General features: G+C 38.4%; 1 protein-coding gene across 1 annotated transcript; it reads right to left on the bottom strand.

Moving 5' to 3' along the window:
* Positions 1-6,152: 6,152 nt before the first annotated feature.
* Positions 6,153-8,437, bottom strand: LOC140860202 (uncharacterized). The gene is made up of 3 exons (XM_073263080.1): positions 7,732-8,437; positions 6,651-7,495; positions 6,153-6,320 (listed from the first exon to the last, which is right to left on the bottom strand). The coding sequence occupies exons 1-3, from the start codon at positions 8,435-8,437 to the stop codon at positions 6,153-6,155; spliced, it is 1,719 nt and encodes a 572-aa protein (XP_073119181.1).
* Between the last annotated feature and the right edge of the window lie 3,323 nt (positions 8,438-11,760).

An 11,760-nucleotide genomic window follows, 5' to 3' on the forward strand; every position in this document is an offset into this window, starting at 1 on the left:
GAGTATAACCTTTCGCCACCAATCGCGCCTTGTAGGTCAATACCTTACCATCAGGCCCAAGCTTTCTCTTGTAGATCCATTTACACCCTATTGGAACAATTCCATCGGGAGGATCTACTAAAGACCAAACTTGGTTTGTATGCATCGAATCTATTTCCGACTGCATAGCTTCAAGCCATAAATTTGAATCCGCATCAGAAATTGCTTCCTTGAAGTTTCTTGGATCACATCCAACATCGGGTTCATCTTGATCCCCTTCAAGAAGAAGACCATATCGAATAGGAGGTCTAGAAGTCCTCTCGGATCTTCTAGGTACAGGCGTGTCTATCAATGGTTCCTGAGGTGTAGGATCGTTATTTTGTATTTCGGGTTCTTCTCGAATTTCTTCAAGTTCCATCATCTCGCCTTTCTTATCCAATAAGAACTCCTTCTCCAAGAAGGTGACATTCCTTGAAACAAACACCTTTGTTTCAGCAGGATAATAGAAATAATATCCGATTGAATTCTTCGGATACCCTACAAAATAACATAAGCTGGATCGACTATCCAACTTATCTCCCACTGTCCGCTTCACGTAAGCAGGACATCCCCAAATCCTCAAGTACGAATACTTAGGAGCTTTGCCATTCCATAACTCGTATGGTGTTTTGTCCACTACTTTAGTGTGGACGTTGTTCAACAACAATACCGCCATTTCAAGCGCATAGCCCCAAAACGAAGGTGGAAGCTCAGTGAAGCTCATCATGGACCGAACCATGTCCAACAAAGTTCGATTACGACGCTCCGATACATCATTAAGCTGTGGTGTCATAGGAGGAGTCCACTGAGAGAGAATCCCATTCTCTTTTAGATAGTCCAAAAACTCGGTACTTAAGTATTCTCCACCTCGATCCGATCGAAGTGCTTTAATACTTTTACCTAGCTTGTTTTCTACTTCAGCCTTGAATTCTTTGAACTTTTCAAACGCTTCAGACTTATATTTCATTAAATATAAATACCCATACCTCGAATAATCATCAGTAAAGGTAATGAAGTAGGTGTGACCATATTGAGTACCAACTCTAAATGGACCACAAACATCTGTATGGATCAAATCCAACAGATTTTGACTACGCTCAGGTTTCCCCTTAAAAAGAGATTTAGTCATTTTTCCTTTTAGGCAGGATTCACAAGTAGGTAGAGAGTTAATATCAGACATATCAAACATGCCCTCTCCCACTAGCTTGTTCATCCTCCTTGAGGAAACATGACCTATCCTAGCGTGCCAAAGGTTTGCCGGGTTTTGGCTATCGATTTTCCTTTTGTTTGTTGTTGCCGGTTTATCAACATAATTTATTGGAACGTCTTTTAGTTTTAAGTTGTATAGATCGTTTTCAAGTTGTCCATTTCCAATCAAACATTCATTCTTGTAAATATTGCAAATCCCATTCACAAAATTGCAAGAATAATCATCTCTATCAAGCATAGAAACAGAAATAATGTTTTTAATCAAATCCGGAACAAATAAAACATCTCTCAAAAGTAACTTAAAACCGTTCTGCAAAAATAAATAAACATCTCCCACAGCTTTAGCTTCAACTCTGGAACCATTTCCGAGCCTCAGCTGGGTCTCACCCATTCTAAGCCTGCGACTTCTTGTCATCACCTGCAAATCATTGCAAATGTGAGATCCACATCCGGTATCCAATACCCAAGAAGTAGTATTAAGTGAAACATTTATTTCAATATAGAACATACCCTTCGCAGTTCGCAACTGCTCTAGATATTCCTTGCAGTTACGCTTCCAATGACCGGGCTTCTTGCAGTAATGGCAAACATCCTTGGATTTTTCCATGTTTGAAGCCTTTGTCTTGTACTTCTTCTCGGGTTCGATTTTCTTGGGTGGGGCAGAACGTTTCTTACCCTTTATACTTGGCCCCTTCTTAGCAGAAGAAGAGGATCCCACCAAGAAAGCCGGTTTATCCTTCTTTAATGTGGATTCATATGTCACAAGCATATTGACCATCTCTTCAAGGGAGGCCTCTATTTTTTTCATATTGAAATTCACCACAAATCCGTCAAACGAAGAAGGAAGAGACAGAAGTAGTAAGTCCATGTTGAGTTCATGCTCCAACACCAAATCAAGGGTTACCAACTTCTGTATGAGTCAAATCACTCGTACCCCATGATCACGGACCGAAGTCCCTTCACGCATGCAACACGTCATTAGCTCCTTTACAGTAGCGAACCTTTTAGCCCTCGATTGAGCCCCAAAAAGTTCCTTGAGTTGTACGTGAATGTCAGCAGCATTCACGGTGTCCTCAAATCACCTCTGGAGTTCATCAGACATCGAGGCTTGCATATAGCATTTGGCCTTTATATCATGGTCCCACCATGTATCAAGTTTGGCTAACTCTTCCGGACTTATGTCAGCTGGTGCTTCCTTCGGAGGAGATTTTTCTAACACGTAGAGCATCTTCTCCGAAGTCAAGACAATCTTCAACTTACGGAATCATTCCGTATAGTTTGCGCCAGTCAGTTTATTTTGTTCGAGGATCGAGAAAAGTGGATTACGCGACTTCATCTTTATGAAATACTGAAAAGAAACAGACAAATATCAGTGATTGTTTAAGTAATTTACTAAGACATAAAATAGGCGAAATTTATTTTATGAATCTCACTCCCACTATTTTAACGATTTACTACCCTCTAGTGAAAACGGGAAACTGTTTTCCTTAGTGAGAACATGGAGTCCAATTGACAATCTATGGTCCCGAATAATATCAGCCAACCATAATTTTCAAAAGGTAGAGCCCAATTGCTTCCAAAGCAACCTCCATGTTTTTACCTCATGTCCAATAAGGGCCCAATAATATGACGCCGTTTATTGTGACATGTCAAGATGACCCATCAATATTAAGTTGTGATGGACGGTCGCCATGTGGATCCCCCAATAATATGAGCCGATCCCATGGGAGTTCCACCCAACTTACAACATGTGTCGATCCAATGTACAGCTTTCCGACGAACGGGCCCCCCCAATAATATGAGCCGGACCGTATCCGCGGGTAGCATCTCATACATTGATCGTTGATGGAAGGTAGGAAAATTTAAACAAATTTAAATTTCCTTTATTTATCTTGATATCAATTTTAAATCATATTTAAAATGAGGGATTTTAATTATGAAAATTTGTCTCATCATTTTTAAAATTTTGTATGCTTGCCGGATTCACACAATTTTGTCTAAAACATGCATACAAAAATAATATCACATATTATATAGGATGATCGATTCCATTTCTAATCGACCCGTGGTTGCCAATCATGAGTCTTAGTCCAATCCTAGGTAATATGCAGTATGCAATGCAATCCTATTACATTGAGCTTCCAATTTACATTTCTTCTGTCTTTATTGTCTGCTGGGCCCACCTCCATCTTCAAATCTTGATCTCCCACTAAATCTAATGTATTTACAATAAATAACAATGACAAGTAGGTGATACATTTTTAAGGGGTGGGAACGGGCCATAAACCAAGCCCACTTTTATTACATATGACAATTCATATTGGGCCATAAACCAGGCCCATTAATAAATCCAACAACAATAAAAACAAATGTAAATTCCTAACATACACCTACAAAATTGGTGATGACAATCGATCATCCTTATCCAATAACATTTAATTCAAAATTAATTTATTGGATAACATGCAATGACAATTTAAATTTAAAAGGATAAAATCATATTTCATATATAAAATCTTATTTTACATACAAAATCATATTTTATCTTTTTATCAAATAAATCATATTTTATCTATAAAATCCAATTTTATACATAAAATCATATTTTATTCAATATATCCATAAGATCATATCTTATCATCAATTGTACCAAAAATAATTAATTTCAAAATTCAATTTAACGGATAAAATATTTAAATTTTCCAAAAATTCAAATTTATCCAAAAATCAATTTTAAAATTTTCAGACTCGAACAATTCGATCCGATGCCTCGTAGACCAATCAAAAATAATTTTCGATCGGACCAAAAAAAGAATTTTAACATATTAAAATTTAATTTAAAAATTAAAAAATTAATTTTTCCGCGGGCCGCCCGGGACATTCCCGGGCTGCCCGCGCCCCATAGGGCTCGGGCCGGGCAGCGACGATCGCTGCCCCCCCCCCCCCCCGGGCAGCGATCCAATCGCTGCCTGGGTTTTTGCCCGAAATTTTTTTTTTTTTATTTTTAAAATATTTATTTTGTTTCAAAAACCGAGGCTTAAAAATTTTTTGTACAATCGATTAATTTAATCGCTTGATCTGAGCAACCTGGCTCTGATACCACTGTTGGAGAACGCGGCGATCAGATCAATCAGAATTGATACCCGGTGCAGCGGAAGTTTAAAATTTTTATATGGAACGATTCCATATTGGGTATCAAAACTTACGATTAAATTGTGTGTGTAAAAATTAAATAACAATTATAAATTTTTACCTCCAATCTCGAATCGAGATTATGGACACCAACAGATTGCTCTGCTCTTGTTGTATAACCCTGGAACTGATGGACGAACTGTTCTTCAATCAGGTCTACGAACGGATATTTAATCCCTCTGATAGATTGCACTAGAAAATCTATCAGAAGTTTCTACGAAGAGATTAACGAATTTGATCCGTTAAACCAGACTGTAATTCAAAATTCACAGACTGGATTTTGCCGAGCAGAGGGGAAAGGGGGGCGGCCACTACTGAGAGAAAATCACTAGGTTTTCGAAAATTTGTGACCTGTTGTATGTAATTTCTGTACTGCAATAACTTATTTATAATGTAGGCCGCTAACAGCTTAGGGCCCATTAGTCATAAGTTCAAGCCCGACAAGCAAAGCCCGCATGTTCAGAAATTAATATAAAATTCATCATGACTCCGATTGATAAACCGATTTCACCAATGTGCACAGAAACAATTTCTGCACCTTTTAAAGTCAAGATAAATTTTTCTGAATCCGAATTCAGTGATTTCCAAAAATTTCCATCCCTATGTCATTTTAGGAAATCTTACTCCTCTACTCATAATTAAGAAGTCCAACTTCTTTGTTCATTAAATTTAACTCTTTAAATTTAACTATCTCAACGGGGATTAAAAATCCATTACTCTGTGTGACCCTCAATGGTTCAGGGATACAGCTAGCCGTGGGCTCACAACTCCTTGTGACGCGGAACAACAATTTCCGACTTGCCCATCGAATCATGGTAAGAGCGTCTAGCAACATCGCCCCTTGATTCCCTAGGTATCACTGATAGTGCCTACAAGAACCAATAGATTTTGGTTAGCGTACAGTATGGTCCCTTCATCCATATATCCCGATCGAATCAACAACCATTGGTATATCGAGAGTCGCTCGAGATTCGATAACTATGCAATACATCTTGAAGATCAAATAGTGACATCGCATGTGTTACTAAGAAACCATTTCTTAAAACACATCATGTACTCTGGCCAGAGATTCGTCACACTAATATCTCCTCAGATCGCATAGGATATCCACACTCGCAAGTATGTGGTGAATCCTTGACAACAAAGTATCGACTCCTATATGTGTTGTAACTGTACCCAATCCCGACACCTGATGTCCCCAATAGAGTCGGTAAACGAGTCAAAGCACAGTACTAGCATATAGAGTCTCAATGATGTTTCAAGTAGTAAGGACTAATGGTGTACAACCAAAACCGCGGACTTTATCCACTCGATAAGTGATAACCACTTGGAAAGTCCGGATAGGGTAGTTCGATCATTCATCATATGAATATCCATTTGCATGCTTCGAACATCTCTATGTTCCTTACCAATGAAACGTGGTACTCTGCATCGCAAATGCTAGTCTCAAACTCGAGCGATTCTTATCCTTATTATCGGACGGCTCAATCGACTAGGAACAGTTTAGAATATACAGTGACTATAAGATGTGTTTCATGATAGACATCTCCATGTTCTACCACATCTTACATACACTATAGTATATTCAAGGTCTTTATCAAAACAACAATAGTATATCACAATATAAAAATATGAAGAAAGATAAAGTCATTGCCATTAATAAAAGTGTAAATTATATTAAACAAAAGATTGTTTATACAAAGAGTCATCAAAGCCCTTAGCCACAAGTTGGCTCACCGGGCACCCACTCTTTCAAATGTTATTAAAGGAACTGCAATGGATGAAAAGCTCTTGATAAACTTCTTATAGTAACCGGCCAATCCGAGAAAACTGCGAATCTCCGATGCATTTTTAGGTGCAGACCACTCCTTAACTGCTTGAACTTTGGAGGGGTCTACTTTCTCCAACCAAAACTCGCATTTGTCGAACTTAACAAATAACTTCCACTCTCGGAGCACCTCTAGAACCGTCCTCAAATGCTACGAATTCTCTACTCTATCTTTTGAGTAAATGAGGATATCATCAATGAAGACAATGACAAACTGGTCCAAGTACGGTTGAAACACGCGGTTCATAAGATCCATGAAGAGCGCGGGCACGTTCGTCAACCCGAATGGCATCACAAGGAATTTGTAGTGGACATAACGAGTCCTAAAAGCTGTCTTGAACACATCTGACTCCTTAACTTTCAACTGATGATAACCGGAACGGAGATCAATCTTGGAAAATACAGAGGCTCCTTGCAACTGATCAAAGAGATCCTCAATTCTGGGAAGTGGGTACTTGTTCTTTACCGTCACTCCATTCAATTCTCGGTAGTCTATGCACAACCTTAAACTCCCGTCCTTCTTCTTCACAAAGAGTACCGGTGCGCCCCACGGAGAGATACTAGGGCGTATGAACCCTTTGTTAAGCAACTCTTGAATCTGTTCTTTCAGTTCTTTCATTTTCGTAGGAGCCAATCTATACGGTGCCTTAGAAATTGGCACAGTACCGGGTACCAAGTTGATAGAGAACTCGACTTCTCTATCAGGTGGGATACCTGCAACATTGCCTAGAAACAAATCTTCAAAATCTCTGACGACGTCCACGTCTGAAATATCTGGACGTGTTGGCAACTCCGTCAAAGATAAACTGGCTAAAAATGCCTTACATCCATCATGCACCAACTTCTTATCTTGCATGAAAGATATAATCTGAGTCCTCCTCGAACCCCTAGTAGCCTCAAACAAAAATGGTTCCTCTCCCTCTGGTCTGACCAACACTGATCTCTGTTGAAAGTCGATCACTACAGCATTCTTTGTCATCCAATCCATCCCAAGTATCAAATCGAACTCAGGCATGGGCAACACTATCAGATCTGCACTCACTATTTGCCCTTGCAATAGAAGCTCAAGATTCTTCACTATATTCCTTGTGGACAGCTCTTCCCCTGATGGGATAGTCACTGTGAAACCACCAAACAGCTCTTCGAACTCAATACCCCGCTTACAAGCAAAGGTCTCCGAACTAAAAAAATGAGTAGCCCCCGAATCTAGCAAAGCTCTAGTGGTTACTCCGACTACTAATATTCTACCTGCATTAAAGGTGATTACAACCATGGAAAGATTGAATGCAAATAAGACAAGTCCTACTTAGGTTCATTCTAAGTCATTGAATTCCCAATTTCATAATTATTCATGTCAACACAACCAATTAACACAAAGCATGCGACCTAAAACAAGTTCTCATTCCCCAAAAGAAAAGCTCATAATCAAAAATTGCATCTATGAATCAATTAAATCATCCTTAATTAAATGCTGTAAATATTACCTGTGATGAGCGTGGTATCAAGGTCGGCCTCCTCGGCCTGCATCACATAGACTCTCCCTTGAGTCGGCGTCTTGCGAAACGGGCAATCCAAAAACACGTGTCCTGGCTTCTTGCACCGATAACAGACTCCGGCACCTATCAGACACTGTCCATGATGAGAACGGTGGCAACTCGGGCATATGGGCCTCTCCCCAGTCTTGGGAGGAGCGGGTCTCTGCGCCTGGTGTCCCTGAGGTCTCTGGGCATGATTCCCCTGGGGTCTATGGGCCAGATGCCCCTGAGGTCTAAAGGGTCCCTGCTGACGCTGCGGCCCAGTGAATGACCTCTTACCATGCTGCTGCTGCGGACCATGAGATGGTAGCGGCCTCTTACTCTGCGCCTCAGCGCTGATGTCCCTCAAAGTCTGCTCAGACCTCAAAACTCGTCTGAGCGCCGAAGCATAGTCAGCTGGCTCTGCCATGAGTACATCTCGTCGGATAGTGAGTCGTAGCCCAACAATGAAGTGCTGGAGCTTCTCCGCCTCATCCCCAATCAAAGGCACAAAGTGGCAACCTCGCTCAAATTTCACCACAAACTCAGCCACTGATAGATCTCCCTGTCGCAGGCTCAGAAACTCCATCTTCAAACGAGCTCTCACTTCCGCAGTAAAATACTTTTTTAAAAAAAGCCTCCTAAACTCAGCCCAAGGTAGGGTAGTCGTGTTCATTGTCTTCTAATTTTATGTATCTTTGTGTATGCTGATTTTAATTCAAAAATGACTTTTTATGGTGTTTCTTACAATATTGATATTATTTTTTTACTTTTTAAATGACTAGATTACATCTAGACTCAATGACATCCTTTGGGAAGCTCAAAATCAGGTCCAATGAGGAGACAATTGAAGCGTGGAGCAAGAGAATTGGGCAGCCTCCAGCAGTGATTGGGAAGGGCAAGGAAAAAGTTGCATCTATGTCGACTAACAAGAGCGTTGAGGGTAAGGCAATGCTAGAATCAGCAGACACCGAAACAACAAGAACATCTAGAGGTCGTACACATCTAGATAAACTTGCTAGGAAAAGGGTTTAGGGCATTCGGAAACAGGTAAGATTCAATAAAATTGGACAACCGGTGGGAGATGCTGCTATTGAGATGCAAAGTTACATAGGCGTACTTGCTCGAGAAATGGTGAAGATAAATTGCAAGACGTGGAAGCAAGTTCCAAATGCAGTTAAAGAATCGATATGGGAGTCTGTTAATGTAAGTAAATGACTTTCTTTGTTCACAATCTAGTACTCATATTTTTACAATATATTTAATGTTATAGGATTCTTTTTAATGTATTTCCAAATCTGATTTTTTCAGTTGTCATATGATGTTCCTGCAAGTTGGAAGAAGGGATGTTTGAATTCAGCAAATAATAAGTGGCTCCAATTTAAATCCCATCTCACTCAGACATATATTATGGACAAGCTTGACAAACCAGAAGAGTTGAGTGAACCACCTAGTGGCTATGGTCTTGCAAGAGATGATTGGACTTCTTTTGTCATTACTCGCATGTCTGATGACTTCAATGTAAGTTTAGTTTTCAGTTCAGTGCAAATTAAAACACATTAAGGTTATTGACATGTTGAATGCTTCATTTGACTAGCAACTAAGCGACATCCAGAAGGAGAGAAGAAAGATGAACAAATATCCCCATCGCCTTGCTCGCAAAGGATATGCACGATATGCCGAAGAAATAGTATGTATTATTCCTTTGGCACCTTTTAATTTTTTATAGCACTTGCACAATTAACAAATTTAGTTACAAATTTATTTCGCATATATATGTGTAAATGGTTCGAATTTGACATATATCATTTGATTTTTCTTATTTGTAGGTAAATGATTTATGTGACGATGATGAGATCAATCGAGCAATTATTTGGAAAAAAGGAAGAGTCAATAAAGAAGGGGAGTTTGAAGGCCACGAGTTGAAACAAACAGTAAACAAGATTGTGAGAAACTATACAAGTACAATAATTGTATAATTTCAATAAAACCTTTTGAAATTATTTATTCTTTCAATTGGATGACAGGATGAGTATATACATCAGAAGATTGAGGGTACATTGGATATAAAAGGTGCGAAAGAAGATATCCTCACCAAAGAGCTTAATACAGGAGAACATGGTGGACGTGTCAGGGCTGTTGGAGGTCATATCACTCCAACATTATATTTTAATGTTGGTAGATGTTTGAAAACTGACATTGTTGACCGAGAGCTGATGATTGAGCAAGGGAAAGAGTTGGTGGAGGCTAAAAAGTAAATTGCAAAACAAGATACATGCCTTGAAGAACAAGATACACGCATTAAAAAAACTTGAAGAAATCATCTACAAAAATGGTGCTTGGGAGAATGACGTTGATGACAAAGGAAGTTGCTCAGTACACTTGCAACAACTGAATGATAATGAAGTGAAAATCAACAAGACTTTCCCAAGTTTTGAGGTGTTCAAAGATGTTGAAATGCGAGTTGTGGACAAAGAAATTGTTTTAAAGGTATATTAGTCGTCGTATATATTAATTAATGTTATTTACGTAAAGAGTTTTTACAATTCAATGACACAACTTTTTTTCTTTTAGGGTGAATCAGTTATTTTGACCTTGGATTCTAGCACAGAAATTGTTGCATATGGAACAGTTGTTGACGTTAGTGGAGCTGGTAAGTTGCTCCATGGTCTTCCAATACCCAAGAATTGCATGCGTGTATCCATTGATGAAACAATGCAAAAATCAGCATGTTTGCCATTTCCAATTCCCAATGAATGTGAAATTCTTGGTGATGTTGTTGGAACACGTGTTGCTTGGACAGAACATTTGGTAACGCTATGACACGAGGTAAATAAAATTTATTTAATTTCTAAGTACATATGCATTTAATTATTGGTATTGCACCTATGTTTACATTTTCAATTATTAGAAGCATCAAAGGAAGATAGCTGGCCATGCAAAAAAAAAATCAGACTTTGTCGTCAAATGTGCCTAGATCGGTGTGATCGTTGTATTGTTATTGTAAGCAAGCATTTGATAACGGAAAGAAATTGTCAATTCATTTGGATGAGGAGGTATTTGGAGATAACTATGAACTAAACTTGCACCTTGAGGACATCAGTCCTTTGTATCTGTTGGAACCAATTTCAGCAAATTGTATGGTTGCTTACATATGGTAAGTCTTCAAATTGCCTTACACTTTGTTTGTTGTTTTATTAAATATAATAATCACTTTCTTTATTAGTAAGCTATGTATTATTTAATGTAATTCTGATTTTATTCTCTTCAAAATTGTAGGCATATTTATAAGAAGTTGGTCTAGGAAAACAATATTGGTAAATTCAAATTTGTAAATCCACACAACATCCCAAATTTTCAAAGAACCACAAATGACAAAATAGGCAAAACTGAACGGTTGAACCAGAGGACAAGCTTGTGAATTAGTTAATCAATTTGTTTTGGTGCCAAGTAGTAGAGGGTAACTAACATCCATAATATTATTTTTAATTGATTTTCTTAGACATTTGTATGTTTCGATTTCATGTTTGTGTGTAATTATGATCTTGTGTTTGTGTAGATTCCATTGGAATCTCACTATCATTGAACCTCACAAAGAAATGGTTTACTTGTTGGATTCTACAAGTCAGCGAATTCGCGATGAGCAATGGAAATATGTCGTGGAAATGTGAGTTTATAATTAATTTTAAGTTTTAATTTATTTTATTATGAAAACTCATAAATCATAAATTTTTAATGTATATATGAAGAGCATTAAAATTGTTCAATTCAAACAAAGGAAAGAAAGGAAGAAAGCATGTCTAATGGGAAGTAATCAACGTATGTGTACTTCTATTTCAATCTAAAATATTGGGTATACTAGCCATTAAAGTTTTGACATTTTTACAGGCTCCTAGACAACCAGATATGAAGCAATGCTGTTATTATGTGATGAGATATATGAGACAAATTACTGAAAAAGTTGAAACTATCGAGGGAGATGCACTACGATCGATTGTA

The sequence above is a fragment of the Henckelia pumila genome, chromosome 1 (assembly GCF_033568475.1).
Source record: "Henckelia pumila isolate YLH828 chromosome 1, ASM3356847v2, whole genome shotgun sequence".
NCBI lineage: Eukaryota > Viridiplantae > Streptophyta > Magnoliopsida > Lamiales > Gesneriaceae > Henckelia > Henckelia pumila.